General features: G+C 44.3%; 1 protein-coding gene across 8 annotated transcripts in view; it reads right to left on the reverse strand.

Moving 5' to 3' along the window:
* LOC120635867 (signal transducer and activator of transcription 5B) overlaps positions 1-17,754 on the reverse strand; it is a 47,854-nt gene extending 30,100 nt beyond the window's left edge. For 7 of the 8 annotated variants that reach the window (XM_039907063.1, XM_039907061.1, XM_039907067.1 and 4 more), the window contains exons 1-10: positions 17,362-17,570; positions 15,922-15,965; positions 15,654-15,711; positions 14,587-14,663; positions 13,528-13,677; positions 12,672-12,795; positions 11,553-11,673; positions 9,075-9,184; positions 7,961-8,067; positions 7,166-7,370 (exon numbers count right to left, since the gene is read on the reverse strand). In XM_039907063.1, coding sequence (XP_039762997.1) covers positions 7,166-7,370; positions 7,961-8,067; positions 9,075-9,184; positions 11,553-11,673; positions 12,672-12,795; positions 13,528-13,677; positions 14,587-14,663; positions 15,654-15,704 — 945 coding nt within the window. In that variant the 5' untranslated portion in view covers positions 15,705-15,711; positions 15,922-15,965; positions 17,362-17,570. The other variant, XM_039907062.1, reaches the window with a different exon arrangement.
* Between the last annotated feature and the right edge of the window lie 986 nt (positions 17,755-18,740).

Genomic DNA, 18,740 nt, shown 5'->3' on the forward strand with positions numbered 1-18,740 from the left:
CCTTGGTGAGAGTCACCAGCAGGTCGCAGAACTTCTGCACCTTGGTGAGCGTCTCACCTGCTTGATCAGGTTTTCCAGCAGTTCGAGGAACTCCTGCAACTTGGTGAGTGCCTCACCTGCTTGATCAGGTCCTCGAACAGTTCGCAAGACTCCTGCACCTTGGTGAGCGAATCACCGGCTCGATTAGGTCGTCCAGCAGTTCGCACCACTCCTGCACCTTGAGAGCGTCTCACCCGCTTGATCAGGTCGTCCAGCAGGTCGGAGAACTCCTGCACCTTGGTGAGCGTCTCACTTCTGCACCTTGGTAAGAGTCTCCAGTAGGTCGCAGAACTCCTGCACCTTGGTGAGAGTGACCAGCAGGTCACAGAACTCCTGCACCTTGGTGAGCGTCTCACTTCTGCACCTTGGTAAGTCTCCAGTAGGTCGCAGAACTCCTGCACCTTGGTGAGAGTGACCAGCAGGTCACAGAACTTCTGCACCTTGGTGAGCGTCTCACCTGCTTAATCAGGTTTTCCAACAGTTCGCAAGACTCCTGCACCTTGGTGAGCGTGTCACCTGCTTGATCAGGTCGTCGAGCTGTTCGCACTACACCTGCACCGTGATGAACGTCTCACTTGCTTGATAAGGTCGTTAAGCCGTTCACAGCATCCCTGCAGGGTGGTAAGTGTCTCACCTGCTTGATCAGGTCCTCGAACAGTTCGCAAGACTCCTGCACCTTGGTGAGCGTATCACCGGCTCGATAAGTCGTCCAGCAGTTCGCACCACTCCTGCACCTTGAGAGCGTCTCACCTGCTTGATCAGGTCGTCCAGCAGGTCGGAGAACTCCTGCACCTTGGTGAGCGTCTCACTTCTGCACCTTGGTAAGAGTCTCCAGTAGGTCGCAGAACTCCTGCACTTTGGTGAGAGTCACCAGCAGGTCGCAGAACTTCTGCACCTTGGTGAGCGTCTCACCTGCTTGATCAGGTTTTCCAGCAGTTCGAGGAACTCCTGCAACTTGGTGAGTGCCTCACCTGTTTGATCAGGTCCTCGAACAGTTCGCAAGACTCCTGCACCTTGGTGAGCGTATCACCGGCTCGATTAGGTCGTCCAGCAGTTCGCACCACTCCTGCACCTTGAGAGCGTCTCACCTGCTTGATCAGGTCGTCCAGCAGGTCGGAGAACTCCTGCACCTTGGTGAGCGTCTCACTTCTGCACCTTGGTAAGAGTCTCCAGTAGGTCGCAGAACTTCTGCACCTTGGTGAGCGTCTCACCTGCTTGATTAGGTCGTCCAGCAGTTCGCACCACTCCTGCACCTTGAGAGCGTCTCACCTGCTCGATTAGGTCGTCCAGCAGGTCGCACCACTCCTGCACCTTGAGAGCGTCTCACCTGCTTGATCAGGTCGTCCAGCAGGTCGGAGAACTTCTGCACCTTGGTGAGCGTCTCACTTCTGCACCTTAGTAAGAGTCTCCAGTAAGTCGCAGAACTCCTGCAACTTGGTGAGAGTCACCAGCAGGTCGCAGAACTTCTGCACCTTGGTGAGCGTCTCACCTGCTTGATCAGGTTTTCCAGCAGTTCGAGGAACTCCTGCAACTTGGTGAGTGCCTCACCTGCTTGATCAGGTCCTGGAACAGTTCGCAAGACTCCTGCACCTTGGTGAGCGTAACACCGGCTCGATTAGGTCGTCCAGCAGTTTGCACCACTCCTGCACCTTGAGAGCGTCTCACCTGCTTGATCAGGTCGTCCAGCAGGTCGGAGAACTTCTGCACCTTGGTGAGCGTCTCACTTCTGCACCTTAGTAAGAGTCTCCAGTAGGTCGCAGAACTCCTGCAACTTGGTGAGAGTCACCAGCAGGTCGCAGAACTTCTGCACCTTGGTGAGCGTCTCACCTGCTTGATCAGGTTTTCCAGCATTTCGAGGAACTCCTGCAACTTGGTGAGTGCCTCACCTGCTTGATCAGGTCCTCGAACAGTTCGCAAGACTCCTGCACCTTGGTGAGCGTATCACCGGCTCGATTAGGTCGTCCAGCAGTTCGCACCACTCCTGCACCTTGAGAGCGTCTCACCTGCTTGATCAGGTCGTCCAGCAGGTCGGAGAACTCCTGCACCTTGGTGAGCGTCTCACTTCTGCACCTTGGTAAGAGTCTCCAGTAGGTCGCAGAACTCCTGCAACTTGGTGAGAGTCACCAGCAGGTCGCAGAACTTCTGCACCTTGGTGAGCGTCTCACCTGCTTGATTAGGTCGTCCAGCAGTTCGCACCACTCCTGCACCTTGAGAGCGTCTCACCTGCTTGATCAGGTCGTCCAGCAGGTCGGAGAACTCCTGCACCTTGGTGAGCGTCTCACCTGCTTGATCAGGTTTTCCAGCAGTTCGCAGAACTTCTGCACCTTGGTGAGCGTCTCACTTCTGCACCTTAGTAAGAGTCTCCAGTAGGTCGCAGAACTCCTGCAACTTGGTGAGAGTCACCAGCAGGTCGCAGAACTTCTGCACCTTGGTGAGCGTCTCACCTGCTTGATCAGGTTTTCCAGCAGTTCAAGGAACTCCTGCAACTTGGTGAGTGCCTCACCTGCTTGATCAGGTCCTCGAACAGTTCGCAAGACTCCTGCACCTTGGTGAGCGTAACACCGGCTCGATTAGGTCGTCCAGCAGTTCGCACCACTCCTGCACCTTGAGAGCGTCTCACCTGCTTGATCAGGTCGTCCAGCAGGTCGGAGAACTCCTGCACCTTGGTGAGCGTCTCACTTCTGCACCTTGGTAAGAGTCTCTAGTAGGTCGCAGAACTCCTGCACTTTGGTGAGAGTCACCAGCAGGTCGCAGAACTTCTGCACCTTGGTTAGCGGCTCACCTGCTTGATCAGGTTTTCCAGCAGTTCGAGGAACTCCTGCAACTTGGTGAGTGCCTCACCTGCTTGATCAGGTCCTCGAACAGTTCGCAAGACTCCTGCACCTTGGTGAGCGTATCACCGGCTCGATTAGGTCGTCCAGCAGTTCGCACCACTCCTGCACCTTGAGAGCGTCTCACCTGCTTGATCAGGTCGTCCAGCAGGTCGGAGAACTCCTGCACCTTGGTGAGCGTCTCACTTCTGCACCTTGGTAAGAGTCTCTAGTAGGTCGCAGAACTCCTGCACTTTGGTGAGAGTCACCAGCAGGTCGCAGAACTTCTGCACCTTGGTTAGCGTCTCACCTGCTTGATCAGGTTTTCCAGCAGTTCGAGGAACTCCTGCAACTTGGTGAGTGCCTCACCTGCTTGATCAGGTCCTCGAACAGTTCGCAAGACTCCTGCACCTTGGTGAGCGTATCACCGGCTCGATTAGGTCGTCCAGCAGTTCGCACCACTCCTGCACCTTGAGAGCGTCTCACCTGCTTGATCAGGTCGTCCAGCAGGTCGGAGAACTCCTGCACCTTGGTGAGCGTCTCACTTCTGCACCTTGGTAAGAGTCTCCAGTAGGTCGCAGAACTCCTGCAACTTGGTGAGAGTCACCAGCAGGTCGCAGAACTTCTGCACCTTGGTGAGCGTCTCACCTGCTTGATTAGGTCGTCCAGCAGTTCGCACCACTCCTGCACCTTGAGAGCGGCTCACCTGCTCGATTAGGTCGTCCAGCAGGTCGCACCACTCCTGCACCTTGAGAGCGTCTCACCTGCTTGATCAGGTCGTCCAGCAGGTCGGAGAACTCCTGCACCTTGGTGAGCGTCTCACCTGCTTGATCAGGTTTTCCAGCAGTTCGCACTACACCTGCAACTTGGTGAGTGCCTCACCTGCTTGATCAAGTCCTCGAACAGTTCGCAAGACTCCTGCACCTTGGTGAGCGTATCACCGGCTCGATTAGGTCGTCCAGCAGTTCGCACCACTCCTGCACCTTGAGAGCGTCTCACCTGCTTGATCAGGTCGTCCAGCAGGTCGGAGAACTCCTGCACCTTGGTGAGCGTCTCACTTCTGCACCTTGGTAAGAGTCTCCAGTAGGTCGCAGAACTCCTGCACCTTGGTGAGAGTCTCCAGTAGGTCGCAGAACTCCTGCACCTTGGTGAGAGTCACCAGCAGGTCGCAGAATTTCTGCACCTTGGTGAGCGTCTCACCTGCTTGATCATGTCCTCGAACAGTTCGTAAGACTCCTGCACCTTGGTGAGCGTATCACCGGCTCGATTAGGTCGTCCAGCAGTTCGCACCACTCCTGCACCTTGAGAGCGTCTCACCTGCTTGATCAGGTCGTCCAGCAGGTCGGAGAACTCCTGCACCTTGGTGAGCGTCTCACTTCTGCACCTTGGTAAGAGTCTCCAGTAGGTCGCAGAACTCCTGCACCTTGGTGAGAGTCACCAGCAGGTCGCAGAACTTCTGCACCTTGATGAGCGTCTCACCTGCTTGATCAGGTTTTCCAGCAGTTCGAGGAACTCCTGCAACTTGGTGAGTGCCTCACCTGCTTGATCAGGTCCTCGAACAGTTCGCAAGACTCCTGCACCTTGGTGAGCGAATCACCTGCTTGATCAGGTCGTCCAGCAGGTCGGAGAACTCCTGCACCTTGGTGAGCGTCTCCAGTAGGTCGCAGAACTCCTGCACCTTGGTGAGAGTCACCAGCAGGTCGCAGAACTTCTGCACCTTGGTGAGCGTCTCACCTGCTTGATCAGGTTTTCCAGCAGTTCGAGGAACTCCTGCAACTTGGTGAGTGCCTCACCTGCTTGATCAGGTCCTCGAACAGTTCGCAAGACTCCTGCACCTTGGTGAGCGAATCACCGGCTCGATTAGGTCGTCCAGCAGTTCGCACCACTCCTGCACCTTGAGAGCGTCTCACCCGCTTGATCAGGTCGTCCAGCAGGTCGGAGAACTCCTGCACCTTGGTGAGCGTCTCACTTCTGCACCTTGGTAAGAGTCTCCAGTAGGTCGCAGAACTCCTGCACCTTGGTGAGAGTGACCAGCAGGTCACAGAACTCCTGCACCTTGGTGAGCGTATCACCGGCTCGATTAGGTCGTCCAGGAGTTCGCACCACTCCTGCACCTTGAGAGCGTCTCACCTGCTTGATCAGGTCGTCCAGCAGGTCGGAGAACTCCTGCACCTTGGTGAGCGTCTCACTTCTGCATCTTGGTAAGAGTCTCCAGTAGGTCGCAGAACTCCTGCACCTTGGTGAGAGTCACCAGCAGGTCGCAGAACTTCTGCACCTTAGTGAGCGTCTCACCTGCCTGATCAGGTTTTCCACAAGTTCGAGGAACTCCTGCAACTTGGTGAGTGCCTCACCTGCTTGATCAGGTCCTCGAACAGTTCGCAAGACTCCTGCACCTTGGTGAGCGTATCACCGGCTCGATTAGGTCGTCCAGCAGGTCGGAGAACTCCTGCACCTTGGTGAGCGTCTCACTTCTGCACCTTGGTAAGTCTCCAGTAGGTCGCAGAACTCCTGCACCTTGGTGAGAGTGACCAGCAGGTCACAGAACTTCTGCACCTTGGTGAGCGTCTCACCTGCTTAATCAGGTTTTCCAACAGTTCGCAAGACTCCTGCACCTTGGTGAGCGTGTCACCTGCTTGATCAGGTCGTCGAGCTGTTCGCACTACACCTGCACCGTGATGAACGTCTCACTTGCTTGATAAGGTCGTTAAGCCGTTCACAGCATCCCTGCAGGGTGGTAAGTGTCTCACCTGCTTGATCAGGTTTTCCAGCAGTTCGAGGAACTCCTGCAACTTGATGAGTGCCTCACCTGCTTGATCAGGTCCTCGAACAGTTCGCTAGACTCCTGCACCTTGGTGAGCGTCTCACCTGCTTGATCAGGTTTTCCAGCAGTTCGAGGAACTCCTGCAACTTGGTGAGTGCCTCACCTGCTTGATCAGGTCCTCGAACAGTTCGTAAGACTCCTGCACCTTTGTGAGCGTGTCACCTGCTTGATCAGGTCGTCGAGCTGTTCGCACTACACCTGCACCGTGATGAACGTCTCACTTGCTTGATAAGGTCGTCCAGCAGGTCGGAGAACTCCTGCACCTTGGTGAGCGTCTCACTTCTGCACCTTGGTAAGAGTCTCCAGTAGGTCGCAGAACTCCTGCACCTTGGTGAGAGTGACCAGCAGGTCACAGAACTTCTGCACCTTGGTGAGCGTCTCACCTGCTTAATCAGGTTTTCCAGCAGTTCGCAAGACTCCTGCACCTTGAGAGCGTCTCACCTGCTTGATCAGGTCGTCCAGCAGGTCGGAGAACTCCTGCACCTTGGTGAGCGTCTCACTTCTGCACCTTGGTAAGAGTCTCCAGTAGGTCGCACCACTCCTGCACCTTGGTGAGAGTCACCAACAGGTCGCAGAACTTCTGCACCTTGGTGAGCGTCTCACCTGCTTGATCAGGTTTTCCAGCAGTTCGCACCACTCCTGCACCTTGAGAGCGTCTCACCTGCTTGTTCAGGTCGTCCAGCAGGTCGGAGAACTCCTGCACCTTGGTGAGCGTCTCACTTCTGCACCTTGGTAAGAGTCTCCAGTAGGTCGCAGAACTCCTGCACCTTGGTGAGTCACCAGCAGGTCGCAGAACTTCTGCACCTTGGTGAGCGTCTCACCTGCTTGATCAGGTTTTCCAGCAGTTCGAGGAACTCCTGCAACTTGGTGAGTGCCTCACCTGCTTGATCAAGTCCTCGAACAGTTCGCAAGACTCCTGCACCTTGGTGAGCGTATCACCGGCTCGATTAGGTCGTCCAGCAGTTCGCACCACTCCTGCACCTTGAGAGCGTCTCACCTGCTTGATCAGGTCGTCCAGCAGGTCGGAGAACTCCTGCACCTTGGTGAGCGTCTCACTTCTGCACCTTGGTAAGAGTCTCCAGTAGGTCGCAGAACTCCTGCACCTTGGTGAGAGTCACCAGCAGGTCGCAGAAATTCTGCACCTTGGTGAGCGTCTCACCTGTTTGATCAGGTCGTCCAGCAGGTCGGAGAACTCCTGCACCTTGGTGAGCGTCTCACTTCTGCACCTTGGTAAGAGTCTCCAGTAGGTCGCAGAACTCCTGCACCTTGGTGAGAGTCACCAGCAGGTCGCAGAACTTCTGCACCTTGGTGAGCGTCTCACCTGCTTGATCAAGTCCTCGAACAGTTCGTAAGACTCCTGCACCTTGGTGAGCGTGTCACCTGCTTGAACAGGTCGTCGAGCAGTTCGCACTACACCTGCACCGTGAACGTCTCACTTGCTTGATAAGGTCGTTAAGCCGTTCACACCATCCCTGCAGGGTGGAAAGCGTCTCACCTGTTTGCTCATGTCGTCCAGCATTTCCACGAGGTGGGGCTGGCGCAGTTCCACGATGGTCTTGCTGTTGATGCGCGCCACGTTGTTGACCTGCTGCCTGGTGCTCCAGATAAGGTCGGCCAGCAGTTCGCACCACTCCTGGATCGTGTTCAAGTTGGATTGCATCGGCACCCCGTTTCCAGACAGTTGCTGTTCGCGCTTCCATCTGTTAAGGAATTATGTCAAATCGTTAATGGGAAAGGAGAGTTACCAGTTTCAGAAATGCGTAATTTATTAATAAGCGCTGACAGACAAGTGGGTAAGTGGCGACCGAGTTCGAGACCCGCACTGCACCTTTAGCTTTTCGGGTTTGTATGTGCGTTTTTAATTACAAATATCACTTGCTTAAACATTGCAGAAAAACATTATGAGGAAACTTCAGAGTTCTCCAGGTTGATAGACTTCACACGCCTTTAAGAACATCTCTAACGCGTGTGAAGTCTACCTACCCGCATTTGGCCAGCGTGGTGGACTACGGCCCAGACCCTTCTCATTCCAAGAGCTCCGTCCCTGTGAGGGGTCGGTAACGGTTTGAAGATGATGACAGCTTTAGGGGCTATTTTTGTCTCAACCGTATCCTACCTAACACTTTTCTTCTACAACTTATTAATGAAAACTCCCAGAAAGGTCGAAGGTCGTATATAATTCTGACTTCCCCAGAAATCAAATACTAAAAACGTAACTGTCGGTGTTGCCAAAATTTCACGCAGAAATCGACAAATTTGTCGACAAACAGTATACTGTCATAAAACTCACTTTATTAGCTCCTCATCTAGCACCTGGCTTTGCAGCTGACGCAGAGTTGTGATATTCTCCTTCATATGATCAACTAGCTCCATTTGGGATTGGTTGATTTGAGCCACCTGAAACAATAAACGAACCCTTAAGACGATGTCATGTATTTTTAAAAACTATTGCCCTCACGCCGAGTCTGAACTCCTCATGTCTTCCCCCGTAGAATGCGGATCGGACAGCTGTACACAGAAAGCCAGATTTGATCTATAAAAATTGTGCCAGGAAACTCTACAAAAAGCAACTGCGATTGCTGCTATCAGTTTTTTTTTTGTTTATTTTTTATTTATGAACATTAATAATTCCTTCTTCTAAAATCCTAACTTAGAATCTAATAACATCTGGCTGGCTGTATAAGGTGCAGCCAGGATACTTTGCCAAATCCGCACATCATGAACATTAATTTTAAACTTAAATATTAATTGTTCCCTCATTGTTCTATTCCGAACACATTCTCCCAACAAATGCAGGACATCTTTGTCTATATTACAAATTTCACACCTAGGTGATCTCACTCTTTTCATAAGATATCCAAATTTATTAGGAACATGTCCAGCACGCAGTCTCAGAGCCATCACAATGGTATGGCAGGGTAGAAGTCCGAAGGGATAACATCACCAATGTGCACACGAAATAGTTACGCAGACGTATTCAGTACATCGGCGTACACCCACATTTTGTATAAAAATTTGTTTCGCTACTGAAAGCTACTTGTAGCACACAGTATTCAAGCTTGGTTTGTACAAGAGTTGGTATAATATATATTCCAGAAATCGGTTTAAATTTTTGGTAAAAAAAAAACATCGCATTTAATTTTTTTTTAAGTCACCACAGTGACATCGCTTGGAAAACACTTCACTGGATGAGTCACCAGAGCATTGCTTCCGCTCCATCTCTTCTATAACACATTTTGGTCAAAAAAAAAATCCATTTTCCTATTTAACTTTGCAACTTAAAGTCACCACAGTAGCATCGCTTGGCTTTGTCATCCGACAAAGGGAAAATACAATCCGAGTGAAAAATAAAACAAAAGTGGTAAATCTGCTTGTTCCGTCAAACACTTCACTGGATGACTCACCAGAGCATTGAGTTTCCGCTCCATCTCCTCAATCTGAACACGTAGACAAGCTTCCAACTCCCGACGCTCGTTCGTCATCGGCCCGGACTGCTGTAAGTAGTTTATATGCCCTGGAACACCAAACGCGTTTACTGCACTGCCGTCTTCAGAGATAGGCATGGTGTAAATTTCACTTCGAGATTTTGATAATTTTATATCATCTAGAGTAAGGAAAGTACCAGTAATTTTCTAAAAAAAAAAAAACTACCGAATTGAGAACCCCCTACTTTTTAGTAAGTCGGTTAAAAATTAATATAAATAAATGTACTATGACAATACAATAATCGCCATCCAGCCCCGAAGTAAGCGTTGCATGAAGTTAAGGGTACTAAAATGACTGATGAATAAAATACATAAATACTAATAATATACATAATCACCCATCTTTTCTCTACCATAGTTCAAGATTTAAGACTCAGTATTTTTTAAATACTTTTAAAACATAAAGAAGAGAGGTTTTATAACATTACTGACTAGCATCCACGCACTATTAGACCGGAACGCTAAATCACTCTGCAGCACGTCTTTATAAATATACTGTAAGCAGTGGCGTGCATAGGGTTTTCGGTCAGGGTATGCATAAAAAAATAGGTACTGAACATGCTATTTTGATGTTACTGTATAATTTTATTTGTGAGTAGGTACCTAACCTAACATTGTTTGTGATACCCGTGTAGATCTTCTCATCATCTCCTATTTCCAGTAGGTATAGTAAGCTCTGAGACGACCGACTAGCGAGTTTTTAAAATTGTCTGCCATTGCGGCAATTACATTAAATAATGTTTTTTTAGTGTAAACAATAAACAAACATAGGTAGGTATTATTATAAATAAATAATGAAACAAAACATTGATCACTGCTATTCGCTTGTTTCTGTAAGTCAGTCAGAGCTCTTTTTACGTGCCGCTCCTTGTAGGTGCATTCCTTCCGTTACGAATAATCTTAGTTAAGACGTTAGTTAAGAATTAGCTCTAAACTTACCTACATTTTCCAAGCACACTGAACCATCAGATCACACGCCGAATATAAGAACTTTCTTACACTAAGAATATTCCTCACAATCATTTACAAACAGTACACTGTCACAAAGGTTAATGTTAACAATAATAATTGTAACTATTTACAAACAACCGTACAGCAAACGAAAAAAACAGTAATTACCTAATTCTAATTCGGTGAATATAAGTTGTTATGACAGAAGGTAAAAGGTAAACAATAATGGCGCTGAGCGATCGCCAGCGATAATGAGAATATCATAGTCAAAATATGTCCGTAATATTTTCTTAGTACACAAATGCTATTAAAAGTTGTCATTTGAAGAATATTACTTCATCAGTTACCAATGGCACCTGGTATACGTTAATAATTTATTTAACATAATTCGGCAACTTTTAATTTGGTTATTTTAATATACTTTTTGAACAAATTAGGTACTTATAAATTTCTAAAGATCTTGAATGTAATAAAATTCATTGATAAATTTTTTAACTACAAAAAATAATTATTGCCGTTTAAAACAATAACAAACAAAGCAAATTACTTGTGCTTATAAAAAAACAAAGCATACATTTGGATTTCAAATTTCCGTAAGCAGTGCTTTTAAGATTTGCACACAAGCGAAACCCCTATACTGGAATCCTGGAAAACTCGCACACATAGAAAGAGCCAAATATTGTGTAAGCACGCACGCGATTATATCACTACACACCAGAACTTCCTTGTGTGCTGGTGCACACAAGTAACGACAGATGCATTCAATCGCCGTGCTTCTATGGAGACCGCGGCGGCGCGGCGCATTAATTCGAGCGACGAATAAACGATTTGCCCGGCAATGGATACTTAATCGTGAAAACCCCAGCTAATTTTATGAGATTTAAATTATATTTAAAGCGTTACTTTTTATTTAGGGATACTGTTTACAACTCAAAATTAAAATATAGTCGAAATATCATGCAGTTTGTCTATTTTAGTTCTAAACCATGACACGGGACTTGTCCATTGATTTACATAGAAGTGCGGCCGGTTTTAACTAGATGGCGCTTTTATAGTTTTCTATAAATTGTTTAATTTTTTTTCAATTTTTAAATTTTAAGTCGTCCTTATGGTCTGAGAGGCCCTGAGGTCAGGGTATGCACTGCTTATTTGCATCTATGAGATGCACGCCACTGACTGTAAGTATAAATATACACACAATAATACACGCTGTGTGCGTACTATTGTCGCAGCAGCTTGTGTTATGGGTACTAAGATGACTGATGAATATTTTTATGAATAATACACAAAAATACTTATGATATACAGATTAACAGTCAAACACTAAAAACATTCAAGTTCATCACACAAATATTTTCCAGTTGTGGGAATCGAACCCACGGCCTTGGACTCGGAAAGCAGGGTGGCTGCCCACTGCGCCAATAGGACGTCAATAAAAAAAATTACCTTTATTCTTCAAACACTCGTGGTACTGCAGTGAGAAAGACTCGATGTTGGCCTGAAGACTTCTTATTTCCTCGCTCGCCATATTAACCTTCTGGCGTACAGTTTGCAAGCCTGTTATCAGCTGAAAGAGAATTTTTAGATGAAAGGTAGCTTTATTTAATTATTTTTTTCATCGTCATCATCTAATTGCGTTCTAATTGTTGGTGTAATTTAGTTTTTAGTGTTTTTTTGTTTTTATTTGATACAAGCGTACCCAGCCCGCTTCGTCGGGCTAGATTTTGCTTTATTTTATTTTAAGTCTCATAATATATTACATCATTTATTTCTCTCCGTATTCATTCTCTTCTATTCTCTTCTCGAGCGGGTGAAGATCATTATCTACACCCAACAAAAGAATATCATCATAGTAAATAAAAGCTGTATTTGACAGTTCATAATTAGGAATGCTCCGATCGTCACCAAACTTTACAGGATTACTCGCCAGGTCAATCCGGAGATTCCCTGAAAGTTTCATTGAAATCGGTCCAGCCGTTTCGGAGCCTATACGGAACATACCCACACGCTTTCTCTTTTATATATATAGATAGATGATATGATTGTAAGTTGCTCGCCAAATTAATGGAAATACACTTGTCAATAAAAAAAAAAAAGCTAAAATTGTAACATCTGATTATCTACGTATATGCAATAAATCTAATTATTTTTATTATTATTATCAAATAAACCCAAAACCGGCGTAGTACAGAGCACGGGTCTCCTCCCACAATGAGAAGCGGTTAAGGCCGCAGTCCACCACGCTGGCCCAGTGCGGATTGGTGGACTCCACACACCTTTGAGAACATTATGTAGAACTCTCAAGCGTGCAGGTTTCCTCACGATGTTTTCCTCCCCCGTTGAAGCAAGTGATGCTTAAATTACTTAAAACGCACATAACTTAGAAAAGTTAGTGGTGCGTGACCCCAGAAACTTAAGTCGAGCTCGGCTTGACAGATTAGTTTAAATGCAAAATTAAATATTAACTTCATTCATCATACCAACCAATTACTTGCCCTCTTCAGGGTCGGGTCTTAAAATGAAGAAAATGATGATGGTGAAAACAAAAAAAAACCAATGCAATACCTCGCTATACTTCCTCTCAGTCTGTGGTTGGGCGATGTACGGAGTGCCCATTGCATTCTGTATCACGTCCATCTCGAGAGCCAGGCAACGCCGCATGTAAGTGTATAACTCGTGCGGTGCGTGGCTGTGGACAATGGCAAACATATACAAGGGTTCACCCCCTAACGGGGTACGTAGGGAGGGGTTACCGGGAGTGTGGGGTAGTCTTGGAGAGGACACTGTAAGAGGGTGTGCTGGGGAAGGGGTTTTAAAAGAGGGGGTTCTGCAGAAGGGAGAAAGTATTTGGACTTCGGCACTGTGAAGTGGGTACTATGGGAGGGGGTACGCGGGGAGCGCGAAGTGCCCCCCCACTTCGCGCTCCCCGTAGCATGATTAGTAAACATTTGCCTTTCTTAGTATAAGTACTACTCGATTAAAAGATCGACAACTACGATGACAAAGAAGACTAAAAAGAACGCTAGGAATCAAATCGTTATACGGCAGCGCTTGTATGCAAGGGCCACTAGCCCCTCCATAATGATGACGACAACAACGACGATGACAACAACAACGGCGACAATGCTAACAGCGATTACGACAACGAGCACAACAAAGGAATTACATGTACTGCATGCGAAACAGCTTGGAGGCCTCGATCAGCTTCAACTTGGTGACGAACAGCTCCGCATGCGTCTGTATTTCCTGCACCTGCAAGGGCCACCAGCCCCTCCATGACGACGACGACGACGACGACGACGCCGACGACGACGACGACGACGACGACAACAACGACGACGTCAACAACAACAGTGACAATGATAACAGCGATTACGACATCAAGCACCACAAAGATGTTACACCGCTATACAGCACTCACCTGTACTGCATGCGAAACAGCTTCGAGGCCTCGATCAGCTTCATCTTGGTGACGAACAGCTCCGGCGACAGCATCAACTCCGCGTGCGTCTGTATTTCCTGCACCAGCTCCTCCACGAAGAACCGTTGCTGCTCCTCCGGTTCCTGGGTCCTGGAGGTATTTTTTTGGGTGAATATTCATCATCATCATCATCATCATCATATCAACCCGTTAACGACCCACTGCAGGGCACGGGTCTCCTCCCACAATGGGAAGGGGTTAAGGCCGAAGTCCACCACGCTGGCCCAGTGGGTATATAGTAAGTTTGTTCTATACCGGCGTAGAAACGTTTTTGAGTCGATAAATGAGCGAAGACATTAGTAAAACAATACACACATTATATAACATTTAAAAAAAAACACCCGGCTAAGTTTGTTGTGGGTCTCTTAGACTAGGACGCGTTTGGAACCCTCGTAGCTTTAGTTTTAATTTTACGGATATGATTATCGCCATCATCTCACTACCGTGCAATTCTCATGTAATGTACGCATCAAAAGTGCCACCTTGAATAAAGATATTTTTGACTTTGACTTTCCAAGATTAGCTCGCTCGCAATTAAGGAGTCTAACGACTCCTTAATTGCGAGTATTAAATTATATTTAATACTCGAGTATTAAATTCTAGTCAAAGTCAAAGTGAATTGTCGCTTGTTTTAGAGTTGCGAATCCCGTACTTCTTATTTTTATTCTACAAACTTTCTGGCAAAAAGCCCCACCAGCATGACTAATTCAAATAATATCTTAATTTAACAGAAATTAAAAGGTTCTGTTTAAATAAATTGCATATTATATTTAAAAAAAAAAACCGCGAAAACGCTCGGCGAGTGTCATGGCCGCACTCATGACGTCATAGGCAAACTAGAACTTTACCGTTACGCCGGGGAGGTCATCAAAAACATCATGTGCCTATTTCAGTATTTTCTCTGGTCTGCAAGTTACGTTTTAGCGATACGGTAGCGTTTGTGACAAGAGCTCGTCCGGGGAACTACTATCTTCTACTTCTATTAGTCTTGTAACTCACCATATTCTATTTTCTATCCATGTGGCAAGACAATGTCGTACTTCTATAGGAAAGTGTTCTCCATAGATCGCACGCACCTGAAGTAAACGAAACAACACAATTTAAATAATAACAGCTGGTAGGTTTCTGTAGCATTGTTTATATTTGAAGATGATTTGGCTGTGAGTTCGATTCCCACCACTGGAAAATATTTGTGCGATGAATATAAATGTTTTTCAGTGTCTGGGTGGTTATCTGTATATTATGAGTATTCATGAAAATATTTAGCAGTCATCTTCCCATACCAAACCCAACTGAAGTTTTTCTTCGATTGGAATTTTTTTTAAAAAACAGTTACTCGTAATCTTACTAATTACAGATGGTATGATAAGATTCTATATGTTATACTCTGAAGTACAAATCATACATTATAAATAAAAATAAAATATTTAATAATTATAGCAATGTCAGATTGTAGGGGTCCACTGTATTTCTTTCTACCTAACTTTACACCTACTCTGACAAATGTATTGCTATGCAAATGTTGCATCCCTAAAACAGGTTTTTTTTTCATTTTGAATGTGATTTCTAGTTAGGGTTGTCAAATTTGAAAGCTGTGTACCAAATTGGAAATTATTATTGTCACTTCAGTATAAAAGATTCTGTTTATGGGTGCACCTACATGTTTAGTATAAAATTTTTTTTCAACAAGTTAAGCCTTTACTGCAATCTCACCTGGTGGTAAGTGATGATCTCAGTCTAAGCGGTTGTAGCGGGCTAACCTGTTATGGCGTATGGTAGTCATAGCTCTAATAGGTTTCTACTTGACATTGCACCGGAACACTAAATCGCTTAGCGGCACGTCTTTGTCGGTAGGGTGGTAACTAGCCACGGCCGAAGCCTCCCACCAGACCAGACCAGAGAAAATTCAGAAATTATAAATTCCCAAATTTGTCTCTGCCGGGAATCGAATCCGGAACCTCCTACTTAAATTCACAACGCTCACCGTTGCGAGAGCACACAGGGAGGGTGTCACAAATACAATTACAAAGAGCCTTGTTTATAAAAAAAAAAGTTGTCTATGTTACCTTCTGCAAACTCTCTTGTGGCAGTTGCTGTGCCCTAGCCCAGAGCGCCATATTAGATCTGAAAAAAAAAAATTATTACTTTGAATTATATTTACAGTCAAAACCCATTTGTATTTAAAGCGCTCGTTGTAAAAGAGCTTTTTATGACAGAATCTGTCCCTTGGACAGAATTACAACTACTATTCACACATGAAGTAAAATTACTAGTTAAAAAAACTAGCTAACTTCTAGAGAATTATAAAAAATATATCATGAAATATCATCTTACTTTTAACTTTATCAATAGTTGAAAGTCTGTTCTTGTTTTCTTATCTGAAAAAATAAAAATTTTAATTAAATAAATAAATATACTACGACAATACACACATCGCCATCTAGCCCCAAAGTATGAGTAGCTTGTGTTATGGTACTAAGATGACTGATGAATATTTTTAAGAACAAAATACATAAATACTTAGAATAAACATATAAACACCGAGACACTGAAAAACATTCATGCTCATCACACAAACATTTTCAAGTAGTGGGAATCAAACCCACAGCCTTGGGCTCAGAAAGCAGGGTCGCTGCAAAACTGCACAATCGGCCGTCAAATGATTATACTTCAAGCCTTGCAGTTCACAGTAATAAGTGTAGATGCAGGTCTAGAACCTACAATTGTAAATAAAGGTTTGGCAAACCATATCTATCAAAAGAGCTAGGATCTGGAGTTGGCAATAAATGAATAGCAAACCCAATGTCTTGAATGGGCCAGAATCTAGAGCTGCAAATAGACGTATGTAAAACTCTATGTATCAAAAGGGCCAGGTGAATAGATGTATGGCAAACTCTATGTATCAAAAAGGCCTGAATCTGAGATAAATAAAGTATTGAAGGAGTTATAAGTTTTAATTTATTAATTGCATTTACAGGTAGCTATAGAATGACAAAAATAATAAATTGACATAATTAAACCAAAATATTTTTTTGTCATTTGAGCAATTAAAATATCACTTGTGTAACAGTAAGACAAGGAAACTTGCTTGCCTGGGAGATCTTTAAATTCCCTAACATGTATGCCAATGCCAATTTTCTCTAACATATTGTGTAATGTCTACCAATCTGTAACAAAACTCTTCTGTTTAGGAGAGTAGACTTATGTCCTGTAGATTGCAAAAGGACATAAGTAATGAAACAAAAGGATCCCACCTTGATGTTGTTTAGAGATATCGGGGGTGTAACATTGAAATAGGTATGTAGTGCTTTTTCTCACTGGCCTTGTATAAGCTGTATATCAAGCCAGGCCAGCAACTTAACTTATTTTAAATAACAATTGTATATCTGATTGAAAAGTAAAGTAAATAAAATTAATATCTCCTTCTATACTTTACATAATTACCTACCTTGATTTTGTATAATCATAAACAATAGCACTATCATAAATTTCATAGCAAATTTATTAATAACAACAACTACTTTAGGGTTATCTTATTACTTAGTGTGTAACATAATTAAATGTTAAATTATTTATAAATGCAATTGGAATAATTCATATAGACTTTGCAATATTACTAATGCCGCATTCCATGTGGAAAGACCCTGAAAGAATTTGAACATGGAACGATTTAAAGCCAATGGCCAAGAATTGCAAAGTTAACACAGGTTTGTAAAATGCTGAATGTAAAAAACCTAACTACGTATTTGTAAGTGTACACTATAAAAAACTTACTGTGAAACTTTTTTTTCGTGAAAAGGTAAAGGCGCGACGCCGCTCAGCCTGGGAAAATCGAGCCGTGTCCAGGACAAAAGATTTAAAGTGCTGTTTTAAATGTATTGAGCGATGTTCAACAAAATTCATTCGGCAGCGGCTGATTCCGAGAATTTTGACGTTTACACACACACGTTCACATGGATACACACAAGCGCACTTTATTTATAGTCAACAACATACCCTGTTGTGGCGGATCGATTTTTAAACAAATTCCATTATTCGAGTCTCGTGAATTTTTTATCAACCACTTTCTTCTTTATCTGAACACGAGGTGTTGATAACGAATTAAACTGATAAAATTGAGTATAAAGTAAAATTATAAACAAATTAGTCCTGACGAAGGCTATTTCCTTATCCGGTTTGACAGTTGTGGGATACCAGACGTAAGATTTAAGTTACCCTTATACTCCCATAAAAATATAGCCCGAAGGCCGAATAAAATAAACAAATTAAAAAATAAAAAACTGTCACATTATACAGCACTTAAACTGATCAACCTATTAGGCGATATTAATGGCTAAAAATATGTTTTACCTAACGCATGGTACCTTAACTGTTCAAATTATAATATTATATCGTCTGATGCATGTGCAAGCGCGCAATAAGCTCTTTTTTTTATTTCTGTCATATCTTTCGTCTATCACACATATAGCAAAAAGTGCTCTAACGTAATACGATATTGAAATTTTCACACATACAACATTAAATGTTACTATTAGAATGTGTAGAGATTCTGAATCAGAATTTAAAATTATATGTATTTTATATACATTAAAAGAACGGTCATCAACAGTAGATGATAAAAAATGATTGTTGGTTTCATCTTGCATTCCCTTCGAAATATCTATATTCTATATTATCAATTAATTATAGGTAGGTAGGTAAATGGTGAATAGAATAGCGAATAGTGCTTCTTTGCACCTTTCAATTTTGATATAAGAACGTGTTATAATGCATACGATCAAATGTTCAATCATTATAGTCAAAAACCTCTACAAAATAATCTCTTGTTGTTTAAAACATCGAACGAGGTTATTCTACAAATAAACTTAACAAACTGCAATTAGGGTAAGTTTTGAAATATGTTATTACCTAAGTTTTAGTAATTTTACGCTAGATGTCACTAAACATTACTGTGATGCGTTTCATTATACGCTGTTTATTTTACACTTTGATCAAAATTATTAAAAAAATATATTAACCTATTATGAGTCATGAGTCTAAATAAAAATATTCTGACTGCGATAAAATTGTGTATGTATTTGAAGCAAAAAAGGAATTAAAATGTCAAACTGCAATAGAATATGTCCACAAACCTCCACTAGATAATATTAATA

Source organism: Pararge aegeria, chromosome 27 (genome assembly GCF_905163445.1).
Source record: "Pararge aegeria chromosome 27, ilParAegt1.1, whole genome shotgun sequence".
Classification (NCBI taxonomy): Eukaryota; Metazoa; Arthropoda; class Insecta; order Lepidoptera; family Nymphalidae; genus Pararge; species Pararge aegeria.